General features: G+C 39.2%; 1 protein-coding gene across 2 annotated transcripts in view; it reads right to left on the bottom strand.

Moving 5' to 3' along the window:
- The window catches only part of robo3 (roundabout, axon guidance receptor, homolog 3 (Drosophila)), a 152,062-nt gene that overhangs the window by 32,915 nt on the left and 93,031 nt on the right, over positions 1–26,116 (bottom strand). For both annotated transcript variants that reach the window (XM_026941833.3, XM_053241135.1), the window contains exons 3-6: positions 7,957–8,114; positions 7,222–7,342; positions 6,869–7,007; positions 5,469–5,596 (exon numbers count right to left, since the gene is read on the bottom strand). In XM_026941833.3, the coding sequence (XP_026797634.3) occupies positions 5,469–5,596; positions 6,869–7,007; positions 7,222–7,342; positions 7,957–8,114 (546 nt within the window). The remainder of the gene's footprint in view (positions 1–5,468; positions 5,597–6,868; positions 7,008–7,221; positions 7,343–7,956; positions 8,115–26,116) is intronic.

The following is a 26,116-nucleotide window of genomic DNA, read 5'->3' as shown; positions in this document are numbered from 1 at the left end:
AACTTCAACACCTTCTCAAGTAAATGTATCTAACAAACGCTTTCTTGTTATGTTAACTCCATCTCTCGTGTTCTCTCTCTCCATCTTTCTGTCTCTCTCTCAGTCAACATCTGCCTCATTGGCTGCACAGTAAATAAACAAAAATCAGTGAAAGAGTAGGGTGCTGTCAAAGCACAGCTTGCAAGCGTGAAGCTTTCTGGAATGGAATGAAGTCCAACAGCGAGGTGGGATACGGAGGTCAGGGGGTTAGCAGAGAGGTCAGAACCACAACATATCCTTCCTCTCTATAAGTTTGAACCCAACTCCAAAGGACCTTAAAGCAAACACGGCATGTAATGATTTCAATTTCCTGAGATCTCAATAGCCATCTCCTAACCAGTGTGTATTGATCCTGTCATCCTCTCTCAGCCAGGCTGATGCAACCAAACAAACATTTATGAAATGCTGTGTAAAGACCTTAATGCTAAAGGATTAGGTCAGTTATGTAACAGGAAACATTGTTAATTTTCATATACAAGCACCCTCTTTAAAAATAATTATTTATCTAAGAGCATCCTCTTTAGAAAAATATGTATTTATGTAAGAGCACTCTCTTATCTAAAGGAGACACTCGTTATATGGGCCAAAGATTAAAAAAAAAAAAAAAAACTGAGAATAATACAAATAATTATCAGGTACTGAACAAGAGGGCATTTTATGAAAGCTACCCCTAAATTACGAAGAGAAAAATGTAAGAATACATAATGCAGATCTTAACAACCAAACAAACCTGCTTTAATTAATGTCCATTGAGTAACAAAAGAGGAAATCTGCTGTGTATATATAACTTGTTGCTATTAAAATTATTACAGTTTGAAAGAGTTTAAAAGCATTTACAATAATAAGTGAATTGATCCGACTGTAAAATATCCATACCATTTACAGCATTATAGTATATATATATTTTTTTGCTACTATTTGGACAGTGGAATCATCCAGTCAGCTAATCATGTGGCAGCAGTACAATGCATAAAATCATGTAGATAAAGGCCAGGAGCTTCAGTTAATGTTCACATCAAACAATGTGATCTCAGTGACTTTGACCGTGGCATGGCTGTTGGTTCCAGACTGGCTGGATTGAGAATTTCACAAACTGCAGATCTTCTGTGATTTTCACACACTCTAGAGTTTACACAGAATGGCGCAAAAAAAAGAAAGAAGAAAAAAGAAAAAACATCCAGTGAAAGGCAATTATGTGGGTGGAAACGCCTTGTTGATGAGAGAGATCAAAGAAGAATGGGCAGACTGGTTTGAGCTGACAAGAAGGATATAGTAACTCAAATAACCACTTTTTACAACCGTGGTGAGCAGAAAAGCATCTCAGAATGCACGAGACTTCGAACTTTGAGGTGGATGGACAACAACAGCGGAAGACCACATTGGGTTCCACTCCTGTCAGCCAAGAACAGCATTCTGAGGCTAAAGTGGGCACAGGCTCACTGAAACTGGTCAGGTGAAGATTGGTCTTATTCACCTTAATCATTGCATTTTAAGGTACGAATTCCTTGAACGATTCACAATGAAATTCTGAAAGTTACTGAAGCAATTTTATGCAAGTTTAGCAAGTTTATGAAAATCTCTGCAGTATCAAACCTACACACAAACATATGACTTAATTTGGCTTTCATTTTCAGCATTAAACACACCAGATTTCCAAATACCCCTCTGCTTTCCCTTTTCTTTTTGCAACAACCTGAAACACACATGCTGTGTCTACACTTTCACATACACTCCCCCAGGGATGATGAGGAGTTAGCACTCTTAACACACAAATAAACCAGCATGGAAAAAAGCCTGATCATCCAGCCATGACACAACACACCTCTGCCTACCCTCCCTGATACACACGAACACTCACACACACACTCACAGACCTCAAAATCACCAGATCACAAGCTGCGTGTAACACACCACTGCTAGTGTGCTGATTTGGAACCCCCAGTGGGGTGACACTGACAGGCACTTGTCATGCTCCGACAGTTGCGCAGACAGACATGGTGGGAAGCCACACTTCAGTAAGCGCAAATGCAATTAAAACTCCTACACGCAATTAACATGGCCTATAGACTGTAACCACCATCAAATGGTTTTAAAGGATTCAAGTTATCTCTGGCAAAATCATGCATGACACATACAGTACTTTTTCCCCCAATCAGCTGCGTCAGCATGGCTCAAACTACACCACTTTCACCAGGAAAAAAGGCAATACATATAAATGATACCACATTGTGAAAATGTCACTAGTTTTGCCCTGGCTAGGCCACAGTGACAGGCTTTTAAAATAGACCTTTATTGCAGATTTACTGCTTCCATAATGAGCTTAGGGGGCTGCAGCCCAGCGCAGCAGGCTTTAGTCGGGAATAAACCGCTGTTACATGGGCTTATTTCATCTCTATTGTTCCCCAGCTTACACATGCTAATGAAGAGGCCAGTTAAGGAAATGAGCAGGCTGGATTATTTCATGGCCTGCCACTGAGTGCAGGATGAAACAGATCCTTCATCTTTAGAGCAGGTCAGAACCCTCTTTGTTTCCTCTTTTTCACTCATTCTTTTTCCCCCATTCCTCTTAACCCCTATTTCTAAATCATTCTTGACTTAAAGTCCTCACCTATGAGAAAGCAATTTACATTCACACAACTTAGCTCTGAAATTCAAAGCCAAGGAGAAGCAACAATGTAAGAAGCCCTAAAAACAAGGTCTATGTCAGAACAGCATCAGGGGCCAACAGCAAGCAAACATCAAACCAACAAATAACAGGTAGAGAAGCACAACAGCCCCTATGTGGCCCAGATGTCTGTATATGCTTAATATGAGGTCATGTCACAATGGCTTGTTGGAAATCCACTATATTGTTTGAATATGAAAAGTTACAAGCCATTAAAGAAAACATATATCACCATTACTTACTTTCATTAGACATTAAACTGACGTGGATAACTAAAAATGTTCCCAGGAGCTAAGCTCAAATTGCTCTTCATGTTGCGTATACACAAGACACAGACAGACATCCTGAAAGTAAATGGTCCATAATGGGTTATGCAAAATTTACTACTCTACATAGATAGATATTTTTTGCCATTCTCCTTCCAAAAAATTTTTTTTCCAAAGCTAGGCCTCAACAAAAATAGCATCCATCTTTGCCATTCACCTAATCAGACAGAGAAGTGGTCATTTTTGCACCTTCATTTTTGCTCTGTAGAAAAGCCACAGTCTTAAGGCCAGGCTCTAAAAGCATGCTGCGTGTTGACTTTATGCTATTTATGAAGAATGCTAAGGAGAAATAGATGGAGCCAGACCTCAGTGGTTTCTGCTGTGGCCTGTAACATTGTTCTGGGTTTGATGAAAAAAATGTACTTCAGAGGTTTGAACTGTGCAGCTTTATAATATTACACTTAACTCGGCTGTCACTGTAGAACTCAGTAGCAACTACAGTATATTCAACTGAAGTCATTTACATTCCTCACACTACAGCATATGCTGTGTTGCGTCTCCATAAAAACAATCAGCATGTCCTCACTCATATTCCCTCTCACATTCAAATATATGTGCAGCATCACAAAATATTAAGAAAAAAAAATAGCGTAAAGTGTAATGTATAAGCCCTGATATTTGCGATTGACAATTCTCGAGGTTCCACTGTTTTATTCAGCGTGAACACAGTTTTGCAATCATCGTCTCTTCATCTCTTCTCTTCATGTGCTGCTTGCTCCCTGTTCATTCTCACTAACACTCTGTTCTTCCATACAGGAATGCTGAGGGTTGGCGCTACTTTGTGGCACACAGCGGAACATTATAAATCACTTCAGTGAAGGTTGGCCTCTGAACACAGTTTACTCAGAAACAATTTTGGAGTAAGGCTACAACATTTTTCAAAATACAGTATATACTGTATAGTATTTCAATTTCAACTACTTATGGTTTAGTATTCCAAACAAACTTCTACTTTTCCCATAGCTCAAATTTCTACTCTCTCAAGATCCATAAAAAAAACTACTCATCTTCAAAGAGAATTTATTTGAGCACTTTTAAGCTTCTTATTCACTACATAGAGAATAACAAAATGGCACTGCACTACCTGTGTAACTATATATTTTGTTAATGACTGCTGCAGATAATCACTTAAATATATTAGCACTTTTAAGATAAACTGCTCATGTTTGTAATTTAATTAGAAAATAATTTACATAAAAATTGAGAAAATGTTATAAATATAAACATGTAATTTTTTTTTTCTGACAGACTTCCACTTGAGGACTAGTAGAGCCTAAACATTTAAATGTGAATAGTCTTTCCTTAATAAATATAAATAGTCTGAATATAAATATTCTGAAATTAGTTCTGACAGCCCTAATCATTAGTGTTGAGAGTATGTCCTATTCTGTGTACTGAGGGTACTAAAGATCCTGATGGTAAATAAATAATGATGTGTGTTAGACCACAAATCCTAAAGTCATTGTGTTGAGTATGTGAGGGGATAAAGCGACATTTCTAGATTCATATCTTGCACTGGACGCGTCTGCTCCCCAAAGGTCACGGCCCTGTCACATGCAATCACAATGGCCCCCTTTTCCCACATGCACACACAGACGCACGCACACACACACACACACACACACACACACACATGCAGTATGATGAGATGGAATGGTACTTACGAGATGGGCCCACTAAAATGGAGAATGGAGAGAAAAAAAATGAAAGAAAATGAGATGGATGAGATGAACTGGTCTAACTGTGTGTGTGTGTGTGTGTGTGTGTGTGTGTGTGTATGTGTGTGTGTGAGGAGTGACCCTGACTTTACAGCTTAGGCTCAATAGGCTCCAAAATCTACACTGTCTAGATAGTTGCAATGATTTCAGCTTGTATGCAACAAAAGTTGTACTAACTCAATACAGCTGGGCAAAAATATCATACTGAATATATTGTACTATTCATTGCAAATTGATTTAAATTAATTGAATTACAAGGAAAAGGAAAGAAACCTAAAATAGAGTCTGAGCCGTGTGCCATTAGTATTACAACCACAATTAGCGTGCTAGAACTGCTGACAGATGAAAGCAGCCAAAAGTCTGGTGTTGCTGCACCTTAAGATGTACATGTGCAGATTTCTTAACGAAACCACATACCCAAATCTACAGTCATGTTTCATAGAGCGAGATGTGCCTCTAGCTGAACAGAACTACTTTAATTGTGTCTGGCAGCCCTAAATAAATGAGCGCTGCTTTAGCAGTTTGCCCTTTTTAATGAGCGCAGTGCGAGGGAAGCAAGTGCACTTGTGCTGCAGCTGATTGGATTAAAACCGAAATAAAGTTAAGTGTTGATGAAATGGTCATATCACTCTAGACCTCGCATGCATTAGCATGAGTGGGAGTATATACTCTGTAAATACTGAGCATCATGCACACGTGTTTGAAAGAGTCTTAGCTTACCATGAACCTGCAGTGTTCCTGATGCCTCTGCTTTGCCAACGCTGTTTTCAGACATGCAAGTGTACGTTCCTTCATCCTCCGCTCTCACCTGCATCAACCGCAGACTGTTATCACTCCGGATCTCGAATCTGAAAAAAATTAATAAATAAATACACTCACACATATTCAGTGAAATGACAATTCAACCATTATGGCATATTCCAGACAGAGAGTAAAGGCTAGGTTGGCGTATGTCTCATTAACGTTTATCCACCACTTCTCTTCTTCTTAACTTAAAATTCTAGTAAAAAGGTAACTTTAACTGTGGCAGTGGTACACTAATACTGTATAATGAATTATTATAATACCAAAGAACAGCTGAATTCCTGAATTCTGACTGGTCAGAAGGTGTTGATTTATTTTCTGTAACAGCAACTCTGACAATAGTGTTGATTGTATTTCAAATTTCAGGTTTATTTTAATGCGTTCATTCTAATACGTTACCGTTTCTATAGAAACAACTCATTCAGAAGTACTTGTATGGCCACTGCTCCTCATAATTTAAGTCTAATATTAAACAAAATAGAAAAATGGGTTGTTATATAACAAAGAAACCAACACTGATGGAATTCCACTGATCCATGGATCCACTGTAAAAGTTTCAGTAAGGAGAAGTTTATTTAACTTTTATGGAAGGAGTCTCCAGTGTCAGCGCTTTGTAACAGTCCAAAGATTTTGCACCTGTTTATTATAACTGCTATAACATGAGTGATAATAGGAACTAACTGATCTTGCAGACATTGCACAACATTAAATGTAATTATAAACTGATAAAAAAGTGCAATGTGTTGTTTGTTAATTAATAATAAAATAATAATAATAATCATTGGCAAATTGCTGTTGTATAAGTGCAAGAAAACAACTCTGGATGTGCTGTTATAGTAAAATACTCAACATCTGGGTGTCATCTTCATGTCCAGCCACATCACACCACTCCATCTTTGATTATTTTCCCATAACAGCACACCCAGTCATGTTTTCTTTCTGACTTATTCATCATCCAAGTGTGTTTCTGTGATTTATTAAAGTACAAGGCAATATACAGTGTTTTGAATTAAAACTAATACAAAGTGTTACAGTCATTTTTATGTGTGTTTAAAAATCAGGTCAGGCATTTGATCTCCTTGACAGAAACTCAGGAAAGGGCAGGGTTCATACATCTTGTAAAATCCTCCACGCGTGTTATTTATTCTTGTTATGCTGTGTGTTAAATCTAATTAAGCAGTGGTTCAGCTCCTAAAACTGTGCCAAGCTGTGTGAAAATGTTTAGTGGCTCCTTGAACCAACATCAGTGCCAGTTAAAGCAGCAGTATGTTTTTGGTGGAAAAAGTGGTGTATATGTGAGTGTGAGGGTATCTAACCTGCCCCGGGGCAGCTCTCCCTCCTCCCTTCTCCAGCGGATAGTTGGGGCTGGATCTCCTTGAACCTCACACTGAAAGTCCACGGTGTCATCAGCCAGGACCACTTGATTGATCGGCCTCCGCACAAACATAGGCCTCTCTGAATCACAAATATGATACTGAAAATCAGTTCTTTATTAAATTTACCTCTGACAATAATAAATGCAGTGGGGTGGAGATGGTGGTGGTGGTGGGGGGGGGGGGGGGTGATGGCAGCTACAGCTCTGGGGAAGAAGCTGCTTTTTAATGGAAGAAGCTGCACATTAATAATGAGTGTTCGTGAGAGAGAAAAAGAAAGAGCTCTGTAAACTTACCAAACACTACTAGCTCAGCTGGATCGCTGTCCTTTTCTCCTACCATGTTGGTTCCTACACACACGTACATCCCTGCGTCACTCTTGCGCGTGTTCGAGATCATCAGCTTGCCTCCTCGGATCTGTGTAGCACACATCGTAAAGCACGGATCAGTTCTGCTGATCTACAGTCAGTTGATTTTGTTTGCAAAAACTGACTACTCAACTACCAAACTACATCATAGTAAGGTTGCAAATATCAAAACACTTTTGTTACAGCTCATTTTTATAGTCTCATAGCATTGTTTGATAGCAGTATTATAATGGCCAATATTGGAAAAAGATCAACAAATGATAATATTGAAGATCTCTATGTATTTCCTGTGATGCAAATAAGTGCACATACAAAATTTCCTCATTACCAATGTTCATACAAGCACTGTGTACTGCTGTCAACAGAGCAAGTTTAATATGCCCGCATAAAGACTAAAACAGCTCTTTATGCAATGCATAAATCTGAGCGAGCTACCATTAATGCATTTGAAATGCACTGCCAAAGCACATTTAGATAAAGCGGCTTGCACGGGTATTTATGGGCAAGGCAAATCCGTGTCAGTCTCTACAACAGAGCACAGATATATACGCAGAAGAGCAGTAAGGCACTCACATTTGATATGGTCATGGGACGAGTGGATGAAGGGCTGCAGAGGAGGGAGAGAAAGAAAGGGAGAGTAGCATGCTAGAGAAGCAGACTTACAGTGATCCTCTCATCTTTGTCATTAACTTTTACATTGTTCCGTTTCCAGGAGATGGTGGGCTCAGGGTGACCGCGTGGGGGAATACACTCCATTACAGCTGGCTCTCCTGCCGCTACAACCACATCGCTGGGGGTCTGCCGGAAATCATCCCGCAAAACTGCACAACAGAGAGAGGCACAGAGATAGAGAGAGTCACGTTCAAGTTCAACTCATGGTGAATGTTTAAATAAAAACAATAAGAGGAAATTAACTTAGAAAATGAAATAACAATGAATTTAAAATGTTTTACAATACCGTCGCAAGGTATGTATATAAATATAAATATATATCATTATTATGAATAAATATTATAATAGCTAGTATTATAGGAGTACGAAAAATACAATTTCATCAGTAAATTTCATTTATAGAAGGGGTCTCTGTCAGTGCTTTGCAACAGTCATTTTCTTCCACAGGTCTTTACACTTTCCAGTTAATCAGTAACGTGACAAGCTGCATTTTTTGCTTAAGAGGGAGCAAAAAAGAGAGACCAGTGAGGGAACAACTGCTTGTACATGTTATAAGGTAAGTGCTAACTTGTTTCATGGATATTGCACAACATTAAATGTAAAGATTAAATTAACAATCTATAAACGAATAGTCAGGCACTGATGTTGGGTGAGGAGGCCTGGTGCACAGTCTGCGCTCCAGTTAATCTTAAAGGTGTTCAGTGGGGGTGAGGTGCAGGCCACTCGAGTTCTTCCACACCACCCCTTGGCAAACCATGTCTTCATGGACCTCACTTTGTGCACGGGGGCATTGTCATGCTGGAACAGGTTTGAGCCCAGTGAAGGGAAATCGTTATGCTACAGCATACAAAGACATTGTACACAATTGTGTGCGTCGAGCTTTGTGGCAACAGTTTGGGGAAGAACCACATATAGGTGTGATGTTCAGGTGTCCACAAACTTTTGGACGTATAGAGCATAAGAGGAATAAAACACTTCCACCCAATCAGTGATTTTCCTACAACAGCACCTCCCATCGCATCATTATTTATTCATTCATTCTGCTTTATTGAGCTGTTCTGCACAATATTTATCTGTACTCTGTCCTGCACATTCTGATGACATTCATATTTGTGTAACCTATTATGTAGCTGGTCCGTTTCTTTGGGTGGAACGTTCTTTTCCACCCTCTATCCTTTTTTCCTCTTTTTCACTGGCCTCATTATTTACTCATACCTTAATTAAGTATTTCCTCTTCGCAACAAAACAAAGAGGAATTTACTTTATTTCCTGGGCACAAACATCTTGAATTCTTCTATAAGCACAAATGCGGAGAAAATCCAATTCATTCTGCAGATAGACACACAGTAACCGCAGATTCACACACAAACACACAAACACACACACACACAACAATATTAATATAACTAACCGAAACCCCTTCGATCGGCCTAAGCACGTCTTCAGGGCTGATGCCATCACCCAGGCTCTCAATCAGCATTTCCATTCGATTGCTATTTATCAGATTCTTCAGCAACACCTCTTCCATCTCTTTAATCTGAGCCATGCTATCTCTTCATTCCTGCCCTCTCTTCAATCGCTATTTTGGCCTGCATATTTCCCATCAGCCCATGCCCCTGAGCTAGCAAGGATTGCGAGAGGATAGACTTTATGAAGAGGAGAGGTTTTTCGATATTGCACTGGACTTGTTCCAAAATAACACATCAATGGCTTCGCTCCAAATCCCAATATCCACTATGCAGGCACTACATATATATATATATATATATATATATATATATATATATATATATATATATATATATATATACATATATATGCGCTGAACCAGTCCTGTCTGATCCACTCAGCATGCACATAGAGGAGTGAGAATGAAGCTTTTATAGCTTTGCCTCTATATGCAGGTATGCTTTTCAGTTTCAGCATTTGAGGTTGCATTGCTTTACTTTTATCAAGGTTTAACTGAATACACTGTTACATTTTACATTTTACACAGGGATCAGTAGCGTACGTGCAGTTATTACAGACAATTATTTTAACATGCTTCATCGCATTGAGAAAAGAACTTTTACTTGAAACTCGCTTCTACTCCAAACCTAAATGCAGCTCTTAATTCCACTAATAAAGTCAGGTTTAAAATGTGTCACCATTACACACCAACAATAAATGCCTCAGGATGAGAGAGACATGAGAGAAGGTCTTAATAAAGCTGTTCTTATGCACAATGGAGCAATTCAGTTACAGTAAAAAGCAACTCCAACTACTGACATTATATTTTACTTACGCTTTTGTATCAACTAGTTTGGCAAACCCCAATTTTAACCCCTATTTTCCCTTAATAAAAAAAGCCCTACACTCCTGGGCCAAGCCCAAAATGGCAAATATTAAGCTTTTAATGGTCTTAACAACAAATCATTGGATAGAAAATTAACAAGAATTAAACAAATGCACTCCTGAGAGCTCCTGTGCCACCATTTGCTCATTTACTGTTGCTGCAGTGAACTGTTTGGGGGAAAGCTAGAAACAGGCAAATTCACTTATATAGTCTTCTTGTACTCAAAAGGTAAAGTCATGATATTATTTGATCATGATGATGATGATTAAAATTGATGTAAAATTATGATGACTAAAATTGATGTTTGATGTAAAATTTAAACTAACACATATCTGGGTGTACAAAATTTTCCAAAACTATCTTCTGGGATTTATTTTTTCTTAAAAGTTTAGTCATTATTTGGTTATCTGCCACACCTGATGCAGCCCATCAAGGGCCACAAGGCTTAAATATTTAAAGGACTCAAAGAGAAAAGCTATCCCATAGTAAGTTCCTTTATCTATTTGTTTAATTCTATTTGTTGCTAAGACCATTAAAAGCTTAATATTTTGCCATTTTGGGCTTGACTCATTTTTGAATCCTACAGATTTCATTTGTGAAGATTAATTCACAAGTGACTTTCTCAAAAATGAATCTCACATAAACGCGTATTAATAAATAACAAGTATTAGGTTTGGATTTGCGATATAACAAAAATATTATATCATGATACTCAAAAACATTTCTACGATACCAAATATGCATCACAATTTATACAGTAGCTTATGATCCATACTGTATAGTGTCTAAGCTGACAAACTGCCAGCAAAACAGTATTATTACATAAAAAAATTGTTTGACGATACTTTTATGTCATGTCTACAAAAAAACTTATTAAACACTCAGCTTAACATCAGTGTTAAAAACCGTTAATTAGGCTTTCATTATAAGTGAGTTTTGAGTAACCAGGTTTTCCATTTTTTCAACTCAATTCAATTCAGGGAGATATTTTGAAATTATTGTCTGTGGTAATGGCACCTACACTACTGATGTGGTTTATAGAAATTAGATAAAAATCACTGCCGTATTCCTTTTACTCTTGGGCTAGGCTGGGCTATACATTATGTCCTGTTCATGTTTAACAAGCAACAGTCACAGCACTGGCACTGAATATGCGACACGCAGCTGTTGCTGCTCGCGATGATTAAAATGATTTAAAAAACTGCATGAGGGTCAGTCAGATTGACTTCATCTCCCAAAGTACTGGCACTCAGCGTGGGAGTGAAAAGCAGACTGGATCAGTGGTGCTTCTCTCTGATGAGTGAACTTTCCTTATACAGAGCATGAATAGCCAACTCTCTTTCTATAGTAGACATACACACACCAAACTAAACCAAATTGAAAGACTGGTCTTATTCACATCTCTCTCTGGTAGCCTGGATGCTTTACAAACCTCCAGGAATACATGCTTTGAGGTAATTTTTGCAGCATCAATAGATAACTTGGATTTGGATCTATATTTCAGTGCTCTGTATTTATGTGGATGATGAACTATGGGGACATAATTTTGAGCAGACTAGACTTCTGCTTTGAAGAATTAAATTTGCAGAAGATTTACTGTATTGAACTGTATTGAGTTCAAGTGTATAAAGGAAAATAATAAATTAAAATATGAGCCTGAGCTCGGGTACTGTCTGTGCAGAGTTTTGAATTTCCTCCTTCATTCAGGTTCTCCGTTTCCATTCCACTGCCAGAAACATACCAGTAGGTGTATTGGCTACTGTAAACTGCCCCTAGGTTTCAATGTGTGTGTGTGTGTGTGCATGATGCCCTGCCAAGCCATCCAGGGTGTATTCCTGCCTAAAGACCAGTGTTCCCAGGATAGGCTACGGATACATTATGTTCCTGACCAAGATAAACCAGTTACTGAAGATGAATGAATGATTAAAAAAAGACTACAATAATTGGACTACATGATAACATTTTTGCTAAATGGCAGGAAATGAAAATGCATTAAGCATTTTCTGCCATGGAAAAGCATAATACTGCCATGTTTTCACAAGGCTACTTATCTCAAGGCTTGAATATAGCCTTTATATATTAGGTAACGACAGTTTAGTGGCCACCTCTCCAAGACCGTGTAATTATACAATATTTTATATAATTGTGCTACATATACTATCAGTCTGAATGTCTCTAAACAGGTTTTATGTAATTACCTAAACAGCTGCAATCTCAAAAAACAAAAACTCTTACAGCACATATATTATTTCAGCAATATGGAGAGGCACAGGTTTTAAAATGAAGGCTACATGTCCTGACACATGTTCACTCTACTGAAAATCCATCATGGACAGGATAATTAGTCACATACTAGCAGCCATTAATAGGTTGTAAAGGTTCTATGTCTGACTTCTACTACTCTGTGCTTAATTGAAATAAATGGGCACCTATGCAGCGCGCGTGTGTGTGTCTGTGCTCTCTTCTGGGGAGAATGTATTGTCATTAGGCCTGAATTACAAAGCTAATGTCGCTACAATGTCACCCTGGCAGAGCAAGAGAGAGATAAATGAAGCGTCTTTTCTTGCCGGTGTGTGTCTGTGAGTGACTGCATTCTAATGAAGAGGCTGGATAAGAGAAAGTATGGATTTTAATGCTAACCCTTGGGGCGTCCCCTTTCTTCATGTCTGATGGATAAGAGTTAGGCTCTGCTACATTTACTCCATCACTTTAAATGTCAGAAAAGCATAGCGTCGCTGCTGGTATGAATATACATAAGTGGGCCAGAGCACAAAGGCCTCGTGGGTGATAGATGACAGTCTTGGCTTGAGAAATGTGACTGTAATTCCAATGTCATCTGATAACAAATATTCTCTACCTTAAAGACACACACTCATAGCCTGGCAGAATGCATTAACCCTGAAAATCAGTTCAACACAATGTACTGTGACTTTTCAAGACAACTTAAACACATTCCACCTTCACTTTTCTGCTATCTAATAAAGTTGCCAAACCTTTCCACACTCCAGTTTTAACATGCAATGTTAAAGGAGAAACATAAAAAATCAAGGTACAAATTAATTTCAGTAGAATATAAGAATATCCAACAAGAATCAATGTATTAGTAAATCATTCATAGTATTTTTGAAAATGCATTTAGTTCAGAAAAAAAAATGTTCATAGCTTACGAGAGCTTGTGTTTGTGTAGAATTACGTACTGTATAAGGAGACTCAGTACTGTGAACCAAAACTGATAGGCTTCAATCACACACAAATTGAATAAAAATTTTGTCACACTTGTTCCTTATTAATAACTTGAAAGAAAACCATCCAAAACTAATCCATATATTAAGACAAATAAGACTAGCTATTCCATTATGACAAAAATGGAGCCCATACAGTTAGGAAGAGTTAGTGGGTGTCTGGTATGGTAGCTGATACGCTGCAGTGGCTGAGCTGCATTACTGGAAAAATCAGTGTATATAGTGTTTAGGCATTCTTTCACCATTTAGCTGTCATTTTTGTTTGTTTGTTTGTTTGATTTAGGTATGGAGAATTGTGGAGTTTAATTTAATGCAAAAATTAATTTGCAGGTGATTTATCAGCATAGGCACATGAGTAAAGAGAAAATCAGTGTTTCCGAAACTTTTGTAAATCTGGCGGGAATTTTTAGTTTGGACTACGAAAATATTCACACACAACTTCATAAAAGATTGATTGTTTGCGCACTACCTTACAACAGTGCATTGTGGGATTTCAGGAGTGTACTGGATATTGCTTTATAAATGCTTTCGGACATCATTATAAAATGATAAAGCTCCATAATCAGTGCACTATATAGGAAAAGTTAAGGTTTCATACATACGGTTAGACATGTTGTGCCCTAAATCACTTAATTCCCAATGAAACGTAACACACAAGCATGACTTGCCAGGGAGAAGACTATGAAGATGAAGAAGATGATTAAAATTGTAAAATAAGCCACTTCATTGATTTTCCTCTCGAGTACTGTTACAGGGGGAACCAGAGACAGTGGGATTTTTCTGAACTGGGTCTGGGCCGGGTCAGTCCCATCTGCCATTACCCACACACACACACACACACACACTCCCTCGAGCTTGATTAGGCTCTGCCAATTACCCATAAAGCCCTGGGGGAGGAGGATTAAGCTTCTGACCCTCACCCTTCGAGTGCCAGCCTCGAGGGAACTGCCCTCTCCCTCTCTGTCTGTCTGTCTGTCTCTCTTTCTGGCTTTCTGTCCACAATAGAGGCAGTGTAATCCTACCCGTGAGCACTGCGATCCACTTCAATTACCCCTCCTCCAGCCGGCATGGCTGCATTCTGATGGGCATTGCTAATAAATCCCTCGACTCACAACCTTTCACCTCTCGCAAAATCAATTCCTCATCCCCAAACCTTCAGTCATTTTTAAGTTGGAGCTTCGGCGGTGCGAGAAATGTCTAAAGCCTCATCGGCGAGGCCCATCGCATTAACCTAGCCGGTCTGCCTGTATCGTAATGAGTCTATTTGTCTGAGTAAGTCAGGGGCAGGAGAAAAGATTTCTAAAAATCAATATGAAGAAGTGCAGACAGGCACATTTGAAGACTTCTTTACCAATGTGCCACTATAGCTGGTTTGCATTTCAGAGACCTCCCTTAAGGCGTGCTCTCTCAGCCAAAGATCAGACTGAGGTGTGTGCTCTCTGCCCTCTGTCCTAAAACCATAATGAGCTTACTATAATAGCTTGAAGATAACATTCAACAGTGTGAGATGGTATCATGTGAGCTGAAACTCGGATTAAACACTATACAAGTGTTTATATGCAGTTGGTTGCTTTTAATCTTTTAATTAAACAGTTTATAATGTCTGATCAAGGAAACCACAGCTTTTGTCTCTCTTCAAGTTTCAAACATTTTCTGAACTCATGAATAAATATTTCCATGAAGGAGGGTGATGATGAATGGCTCTGTTGCTCAGATGAGAGGTTTATGTTTCGGCTCCTGTTGCTGGCATTTGAGCAGGTCGTCTGTCAATCTGTCCTTTTCCTTCTCAAGCTTGTATCACACACACACACACACACAAGTGCATACAACTTAGAGACAGCTTCATCAGGGCAAATAATATTATATTACACTTTGTATCTAAATGAAAGTTTTTTAATTCTAGTCATGAATCCATAGAGCATGTCATCCTCCACCAGGAGTACAAGCTTTAATTCTCTGGTCTGCATGCTATTAAATATCTCCCGCATTCCTTTGTGGTGAGAATTTAATTTGGAGTGCACGTAGTGCTGAGTCACCAGCGCTAATTGTCTGACATGGTCACTGATGATGGCTTCCCTTTTGTGTTAAATAATAAAAACGAATTACATTGCCCATTTCACTGATCTTTCATTAGAACGATTTTCCCATTAACTGTGCTGAACTGTATTTTTGTCTTTTCATTTCAGTTCCACTAAGGCAGTGACAACCCCCCCGGTAATTATGAGAAGTCAAAATGCCACCTTTGTTCAGTGATGGATGTGAACAGGTGGTAGATGTATGAAAGGAAAGAATCTAATGGTGAGCTGATCAATAGAGCCAATAATCACAAGTATGCCGACATATGGAGAGCTCAAGGCCTGGCTGCTGGTCACTCAACCCTCTCCTCTGCTTAAAAAAAAGGATGTTTGTCCTGTGGCATCTGGACACCTGCTTAAAGCATATCAACCCCCTCTTTACCCCACCCTCTTTTACCCAGGGGTCATATTTACCATATTTATCAAACCATTAATCTAGGGTCATTTCTCATTTGTTATCTTATCAAACTGAACTTTACTTTTGATACCTATGACCCCTGACAATATTCCTAGCACCCAAACCACAGGTCAAACTGGGTGTAACCCAAAAAAACACAAATGGGTTCAATAAGGAACAAACACTTTTAAACACACATGCTGAAAAAACAAATGACAAGTAAGAGAGTTCCTATTATGACAGGTATTTTAGATAAAAGATTAAAAAAAGACAGCGATTTGGAGTTTTTCTTTTCAAGCTGTCACTGATTTTCCTTTCTTTCTCTTAACGTCAAGAAAAGTCGTTCTCTTATGGTGCTGACACAATTACTGCAGCTCTGGGGGAGCCGTGTTTTATATAAGGCTGTCTCTGCCCCACATCAAAGGGACATCTCAATATCCTCCCTCTCCAAACAGCCAGGCAAGACTAGACATCACATCTCCCCCGCCATCACTTATGTGAGAAAACACACTGCGAAGCGGCTCTTAGCCGCTGGAGCGCCAATCGATGGAAGAGTTAAGTGGAAAAGAAACAAAAGTTATACAAACGAAACTTAGCAAAAGGAGAAAAGCATTTGACTTTTAAGTGATGTTAAGAAATACTGTGCAATAGACAAGTTTAAAAACCACCAGTAATCTATTAACACTGCCATGATGGTGTGATTTTCAATTTCCAAGTCTTTTCGGTTTTCAGTAAGCAGACATAAACAGCTTCTTCATGATCAGAGGTACTGTTTGAAGTATTTTGGAGTACTGAAGTTGATTGTTTTACTAAAACATCAAGTCCTGAATGTGTATTCACAGCAATTTACCAACAGATACATATTTTATTTTTTAAGGAAGGACACGTCATGCCTTTCATCCATTTCCACTTATGTTTAACGTTGTAGAATGTCCACAAAACAAGTTAATTTCTAGAACGACTTACATTAGAATAGGTATAAACAGTCATTCCTTCCGCCTTTTTTCTCTTTCTTAATAAGACAAAAAAACCACCCAGAATGTAGTATTATAGAGGAATCCTGAAACCGTGAAATCCTCTATCCTGATAATTTTCTTGTGGTCAAAAATCTACTGACTGTTAAAAAACTGGAGACACAGGACACTCCTTTCATACATGTTAAGCAGTTTGTATGTCCTACAGTAAGTAGTATGTCGATAATACAATGCAACACTAAGGGGTAAGCATACTGTTTTAATTAATAAGCATACTGTTTTAATATAAAAAATTTTGTGTCCTTTGTTGTATATACACTACTGGATTTTTGGCTGATTAGAAGAACATTTGTGTGAGTAGTAGTGGAGTTCTAGTTGTTTTGAGGCCCTAAGTAGGTTCACTAATCTTCCCTCTGTTCTTCTGGGATGAATTAGTCTTTCTCCTCGTTCTGTGTTGGGAAACTGTTATAGCCATTGATGACAGGAGCAAAACCTGGTGTTGAACACAGCTGTCATAAAGCATGAAGCCCTTGGGCCAGGCCGTGCTACTGACTGGAGGGGACGCGTGCATGTGTGTGTGTGTGTGTGTGATGGGGGAAGGGGGCATGAAGGAGGCTGCTTGATACTAAAAGGCACGTGCAGCCCGGACATCTGCCCACCTCCCCATACACCACCCCCATCAGCTACCCATCTAAACGAACCACACACACACACACACACAGAGAGAGAGAGAGAGACAGAGGCGTAGAAAGAGAGTGGTGTGCTCCCCTTGACGTTTCATCATTTCAATCCCCGATAGGATCAAAGAGGCCTCTCAGGGTGTGATGAGGCTGGTGCAGGACGCCAGCGCTCCTTATTGCCTTGGGGATAGGGGGAAACCCAGAGCCATCGCAGACACATGTGCAATTTTTTGTGTTTGTTTGTCATGGCATTAGCGTGTGAGTGTTTGTCTTCAGCGAGGCACTCATTTGAAAGCTGTCTATGTCACTTAGCTATCACCTGAGTCCTATTAGAAGACCACAGCTGGGAATAGCACTCACTCGCTCTCCCTGTCCCCCCTCACTCACTCGCTCTGTCACTTTCTCTCCACCGTTTTCTTCTGCGTTTTCATGCAGCTTCCCCCCTTCTACAACTGATTGATGAGAAGCATCTGTGTACATTGTTGTGATGACTGAGCATGAAAAATAATTTCCACTGTAAAGGAAAAGTGTTGTGACCTGACCTAATGAAGCTTGGCAGCAGGCAACAACACAGCTATGAAAAAGTTGTTGAAAAAAACAAAGTGATAAGCCTGTCAGCTTTAGAATTTTACAGCAATACAGATACACACACACACACACACACACACACACACACACACACATATATATATATATATATATATATATATATATATATATATATATATATATGTGTGTGTGTGTGTGTGTGTGTGCGTGCGTGTGTGTGTGTGTGTGTGTGTGTGTATACATGTGTACATGTATACATAGAACATAGAACATTCATTTAAGAATGTTAACACAATAAAAAACAGTCCAGCACAAATTGTACCAGTGTGTGTGATGTTATTGCTTGGTTTGTGGTTTTGGTTACAGACATTGATTTTACGATCAGACGGCTATAAAATGTCTGAGGCCACAGCCTGTGTGCTCAGAAATAACAAGTAATATTTCACTAGTTTACAAGCCCAAAACATCCCTGGTAGCACGAGGCAGCACCAAACTGATATGGATGCAGTTAATGGAAAGATGGAAAAATACCCGAGACGAGCTGTCAAGGTGCGTCGTTTCAAAGCTCTTAAGAGCATCTAAACACGCTGGTGCTCCCCGCTACGTAGCCCCTACCGCACACGCCCGGCCGTGTCAGGGCGACAAATTGATGTAATAAATGCAGGTGCTTTATGGCAACGTCGCATGTGCTGCACTGGAGGTGGCTCTCATTAAGCAGAAGGGGAGACGAGTGGGGGAGAAGCCCACAGATCTGGATGAGAGGAATGGGAGGATGGGATCTGAGAGAAGAGTCCAACTGGCAGTAGGGTCCTACAGCAGACGAAGTGCCAAAGGGGTGACTGTGACCTGTAACCTAAACACTGAAAATCACTCAGCCACTGCCTGAGGCATAGCGCACTCTCATTTAAACAAGACAGTATAGTGGAAGAGAAAGAGAAAGAGACAGTATTGTCTACTTTTATGAGGCTGTAACATACAAATCTGAGGTCTAATGAAAATGAAGTTACCTGTTCTTTTGCAGAAAATGATTACATATTGTACATTATGTATCAGAAATATGCCAGTCTAAATATGCCATATTGTACATTATGTATCAGAAATATATGTATTTCTGATACATTGTTTTGAAATACTCTACTATACAAATAATATATACTATACAAAATACTATAGCTCCAGGATCCATGGTCTGATTCTGAGCATGGGTTATTGTCTCCCCATGTTTGCGTGGGTTTCTTCCCACCTTTCGAAAACATGTCTTGGCTACACTACATTGCTTCTAGGTGTAAATGAGTGTGTGTGTGGTGCCCTGCGATGGACTGGCATCTTATTCAGAGTGTGTCCCCGCCATCCCGAGATACCATGACCCTAACCCTGATAAAGCGGTTACTGACAATAAATGAATGTATGAAGATTTTGTAGTTTTTATTTCATAGTCAAAGAACACATCAGAATTTGAATCAAAATGCTTTTGTGTTTCAAATACTTGTATGCTCTCATCAAGTAAACTGATGCTTATGCAAGTCTGACATTTTTCAGTTTTGTGAACAGCTCATAAATAGCATAATGTTGACTCATTCATTTCTAGCCACAGTTTTGCAGAAAGCATGACTGTTGTCATGGGATGTTAAATAGGCACTTAAAAGATTTCCATGGTAGGTATTATTCATTATTCACCTTGTTAGGTGTTAGCAGGTTAACATGCTAGTATCTACCAAAGGTATCACGAATAATACCTTGGTAGATGCTTAGCCGCTAACAGACTAACATGGTGTTGTGTCCTATTCTAAAATCTTATTAATATAAAGATGAAAAATATAACAGCAGGTTTAACCTCTGTAGTATAATAATACTTTAGAAACTGAAGAGATAGTATAATGAACTGACCCTTGGTGTGCAGTTTTTGGTTTTTTTTTTTTGAAGAGAACCTAGCGTTAGCAATCATGCACCAGAACACTAACATCTGAGCTGTTTTTTATTACGCATGAAATTACAGTTTGTTATATTTCTAACCCAACTCCTGAATACGCACTTTTACTAGTACGTGTCAGCAAGGATTGCTTTGCTAAAAGTATTGCTTTGCTCAATCTGTCTCCTAATCAGACACGAGTTATATTTAAGTCACTTCAGTGGGAGGTGAAACACACATGCATGCACATGCACATATGCATGAACACACACACACACACACACACACAGCTCAAGCCTCTGTGCTGGGCCAGTAATCTGCTCATGTCTGGAGCTCAGCTCTCTGCGGAGTTAATCCTCACACCTTCTCTTGATTGCAAGTACAGAATGCCACACACTAGTGCTGGGTGATAACATCATCGCAATTTGTATAAAACTTTTCCTCAAGAGTGATAATAAGCTTAGGGAATTCAAATTCAATAAACTTTATATTTTCCTGCTAACTTTCACCAAAATAGGCAAATGTATTAATGCACTGTCTAGCTCATTGGCCTATCATCTGTTCACTCCCGAAGAGAGTGTCATACTGCAGTAAAGTGTTGCAGTGAAATGCATAAAATCATGCAGATATAGGTCAGGTCAAGAGCTTCAGTTAATGTTCACATCAGACAACTGAATGGGGGAAAAATTTCAGTGAGATTACAAGCACATGGTTGTAGTTGGGGCTGGGGCTGCTGATCTCCTGGGATTTTCTGTAGAGTTTACACAGAATAGTGTGAAAAAAAAACATCCAGTGAGCAGCAGTTCTGCAGATGGAAACGCCTTGCTGACGAGAGGTCAGAGGAGAATGGCCAGACTGGTTTGAGCTGACATGAAGGATACAGTAACTCAAATAATCACTATAACTGTGGTGAGAAGACCACATCGGGTTTCATTTCTGTCAGCCAAGAACAAGAATGTGAAGCTTGGTAAAGTGGGTACAGGCTCAGCAAAAGTCGACAGCTTAAATTTGATAAAAGACTTGGTGACGATCTTTCAGTTTTGGTGATAAACACACACACACATACACACACACATATCAAATATGTTCCATCCAACACAAATCTTGGCTAGAAAATTCTGAAACATGCAAAAAAAAAACCCACATAGAATTAGAGCATCTCACTCATTCCAAACGCCTGCTTAACTAAATTCAGCTCCCAGAATTCCTCTGGCATCCTGTGTCAGTTCAGCTCTGGTTACTGTGGCGACAAAAGCAACCGTTTCCCTTGTCATGGAATTTGAATACTGACCCCAAAGGTAAAATGTCTGTCACACACAACAAACCTTTATCTCACAGGCTGCAGCAGATCATTAGAAATTCAAGCTGTCTGACAATAGTTACTTACTTTAGCTTAACTTGAGGGCCAAAAAGTTTCTGCTTCTGCATAAATAATCTGAGTAAAAATATTCTCTCTAATCAACGATGACAAGCTTCACATTTTCTGGTCTTTGAAGAGGAGGTAGACACCTCGAAGAGAAAGTCTGTGAGTAAACTTTCCTTGCTCTATTTCCCTGGCTGTATTCTAAAGAGGTGCAAAGATCTTGATGTCCCAGTACTACTTCACAAGACTGGTTCAGGGAGATGAGGTCTGCTCTACAGGCGGTCAACTGTCTAGTGCAAACAAAGATACACACACACACACACACACACACAGACACACACACACACTACTGTACACTTCAGTTGTTTTTAGCCATGTGAGACCTGTGATTATCTGAACAATACTGGACAGAAGGCTGACCTGCTAACGGCTGGGTAAAGAACAAATGTGGCAATGATGAAGGGATGAGAAATGCACGAGAGGAGGAGAGAAGAAAGGAAGCTGTTGTTTTTATGACCAGGAAAAGGGAGCCCCTAAAACCCCCAAACGTGGCTCTTTTTGTATGCAGATACAGACAACAATATGTCTATTAGAGCAGTGGTCTAATCCAACACGTGTGGCGCATGTGGTGGGTGTAATGGAGATACCGCCTGTGAGAGAAGGAGGATTATTTTAATCTAGTGATGGGGATGAGGCTAAATGTTGATGATGAGTGAACAGGATATGGTGCAGGCAACTGTCTACTGTCCAAGTCCCCCGCCTTCACCCTCAAATGTCCCACTTTAACCCTGTTTACTGCCATGTGGCCATCTGGGTGGACCAAAACAACCGGAATTAACTGCTCTTTTACTGACAGAGAATATTGATATGCCCATCTGCACACTGGCACTGAGGTGGACTAGGGGTGTGTAATGAGTTGGTATAATGAATATATCAATACGAAATTATATATGTATATTTAAGATCCATTCAACATACACTTAATAAGGATTGTGACATTATTGCAATAGAAACAGAAATTCATTGCTTTATGCATGGGAGGTCACGCCTCCTTCACTGGGACTAATAATGCTGCATTCAACTTACCTCAGAAGTGTGAAGTCAGAGCTAATTTTCGACTTCCAAATACTTTTCTATACAGAATAACTCTTTCTATACAGAATACAGAATAAATAATTAAAGGTAAGAAGTGCTACTTTGTTTACTGCTGATGCTGTGCACAGCCATGTTGATTTAATGTCACGTGTGGTACTCAGAGAAACTCAGAGTGGAGAAGATCATCCCAAGTTCCCGAGGAGGAATTGAGTTGAGAGGGCGTTTTCTTTGGTTTTTCCTGGTCAGAGGTCGGGAATTACGAGTTACAACCCGTAGACAAATGCAGCATAAGCACAGAGACCACATCTCCTTTACTTGGCCTAACAGATACAGAGACCACACCTCCTTCGCTGGGACTAACAAGCACAGAGATCACGCCTTCTTTACTGGGACTGACCAGCACAGAGGCCACACCTCCATCAATGGGACTAACAAGCATTAAGGCCACACCTCTTTCACTGGGACTTACAGGTACAGAGACCACTGTACCTCTGAGGATAACATACTCAGAGGCCACGCCTCTTTCAATCTTTGACTGACAGGCACGGAGAAGTATGGAATATGATACAGAAAGATTAAGAAAGAAGTGCAAAGTGTCAAAGAAGCGTATTTTAAAAAGTTTTCAAATAACATAGCAATAAAGACCAATGCACATATTTTATGAAATTTTATTACTACAGAGCTGTGCCTTGTTTCTGTACCTGTTCCTTTAGCCTCCTATATTTTGCCTGATACACAAAGTTTAGAGTCGGTGCAGCCCTATGGCAAATGTTCCAAAATACGACTATCATTATAATGATGTAACTAATGTCTACACATAAAGTGTGTTTGCATTTTGTCATTGTGTCCCAATAAAGTGCCACTGAGTGTTTAAATGTGGCTATGAATGATTGAGAATTAGAAAATGTGTTGATTCCTGATGCATGGCTGAGTGGTCTATAAAAGACGTTTGGTTTATAAACACATACTCATAATGCACTGCTTCAAGAAACAAGCAATAAATGTCAGAGGGAGTAGAGATTAAGCCTTAAATGCATGCTAGTGATGTACGACCCCTTTTTACTCGTTCTCTTCTAATCTTTCCAGGGGATGAACACAAACTGTTCCTCGCTGTCTTCTTCAACACATGCCACTCAGACATCATGAGAAAAGACAGGGGTCAGACCCAGTAAGAGTGACAGACCCTGGAATGATGTGAATAATAATTCTGAGCACATCACAAGACCGGCTCTCTGAATCTGTCCTGACGTTATAGCAATTTTGTTGCTAAACCATCTGATCCTTCAGGTTTTTATGTATCTACTTCAAACAGCTAATGACATCAGAGGCCTGACACAGACATCACTAATGTACACAGACAGAAAAGGAAGGCTCTTCAGGAAATGATACTTGATTATCCTGCCTCCTTCATTTCAGGACATATGATGGAGTATAGCTATCTAATGGGACAGTATTGTCATCCCTGGTTCTAGTATGCTTCAGTGATTTGTCTGTTGGGGATGCCATTAAAAAATGTCCTGCCACAATTCTGCCATTAAAGCTACAGTCAGGAAAGATCTAAATACTAACATGGCTGCGTAGAATGTTCACAAAGAAGTGTGTGTAGCACACAAACCCTGCCAATTCACTTCCTCAGAAATCTTAAGGATTTGTAAGAGGCTAATTAGTAACTGGGATTCTTCCAAGCCTGTAGACGCTGAGAGAAAAAGAGTGAATAGCCTTACAGAAAAGTCACATGAGTCTTCAGACACTTCACGTGTTACGTTTCACACATTTTTCACATGCGGACTTTTCAAATTTAATGCATGCGTGTATTATTTATGTCGTTTTGCCTGATACATTTATTTTTACACAATTTCCTTATTTTCAAATGTGATTTTTTTTACATGATTCATGTATTTTCGTGTTTTTTTTTACATATGATAATCGATTTTCACATAATTTTTCTTTATTTCTTTGCATACGTGAGTCAATTATTTTCAAGTTTGATTGTTTTTCACATTTCATTTTTTCACTTGTTTGTTGTCAGTTGTTCAATTCTTTCATATGATTAATTTATTTTAACATCATTTTTTTTTTACCCACGATTCATTTACTTTCACATTTTTTTTTCACATGATTCATTAATTTTCACAGATATGATCACATTTTATTCACATCACATTATGGGTGTACTTCACATGTGCAATTTTATGCTACAATGTACCTTCACATGTTTCTCACACATTATCAAATATCACACATAGTTGTACGTGAAATCCATATGATCATATGTGTAAAATGTATGTAATTTAACTGCTGCTGGGTTATGCAGGTTTGTGAGTGTACCCACTAAACTCAGAGCTAGAACTTGGCTCTTTGCCTGCTCTCCCCTCCCTCACATGGCTGCTGGCATTGCCAGCGAGAGAAAAGCAATCAATCATCCAATTCCAGGGCTACTGTCTGTGCAGCCTCTTGAAGCATACACAAAATGAACTAAACTATCTAAGAGGTCTGATAGCTAAGTTCCATAACAAAACAAACGCTAGTAAACCGACTGTGATTTCTCTGCTGTTTCTCGGCAATTCCAGCTAAGAGTTCTGCAGCATGCATATCTCTGCAACTATCTTGAAGCTGTTGAAATTAAAGAGGTTTATTTAGTATAGACTAATACCTGTATTTGAGCTCAATCCTTTACCATGCAGGAGAAAATGAAATGCAATCATCCTTAAAAGCCTCTTCTTCAAACTGACTGCCTATTTGGAGAATAGATTAAAAGAATAATTCCAGTCTTATTAACCTGGTCTGCACAATATTCAGAATCAATGAAACGGTACTTTTGCACTTGTGTGAATAATAATGAATAATGAAGAAAAGGCCTAATAAAAATCGCTACTACTGCAAGAATCTGCCAGAGCACATACTATACTTTTCAGCAGTGATAAACCACGCACAGCGTGAGATCACTTTAAGAACGCAACTCTTCAATGGCCACATGACAAAATGTTTGCTTTAATTATTGCAATTTTCTTGTTTGCTGATTTCTTGTCTCTATTCTAAAGCCGAGCAGCAAGAGAAGAGAGAAACCAATTAGTGACAGGGAGCTGAATCAAGTTTGCAATCTGAAAGCGTGTGTTGCAAACTAAAGAGCTGCCACATTTCCTTAATGGACTTGAATATTTTGAATAAACACACAAATGTATAGCTGTGCGCCTCTGGAATAAAAAAAAAGACTTTTGTCTTTATGTGTAGCTAGTCACCAGCTGAATCTCCTCCAAACCTTTAGAGAATATGATGTAGGTTAATGCTTTGTCAATGTGTGTGTATGTGTGTGTGTGTGCTTAAGCTGTAACCAAAGACATGAGCCATCATGGTGTCTGAATCAGTGTGACGTTATATTGTTCTCCATGTCCAGTATGGTCTACCCATAACCTCGACCCCACAGATGCACTCATATCGAACAGGGGGCTGTTAGTGCTCCGCCTCACACCACCTGTTAAAATCTCAGCTTAGCTGCCTCCCTCGGTCTGAACCCTGCTCCTTTTGCCTCCCT

This window comes from Pangasianodon hypophthalmus, chromosome 17, assembly GCF_027358585.1.
Source record: "Pangasianodon hypophthalmus isolate fPanHyp1 chromosome 17, fPanHyp1.pri, whole genome shotgun sequence".
In the NCBI taxonomy this organism is placed as follows: Eukaryota; Metazoa; Chordata; class Actinopteri; order Siluriformes; family Pangasiidae; genus Pangasianodon; species Pangasianodon hypophthalmus.
This window is presented reverse-complemented; position numbering and strand designations above follow the sequence as displayed.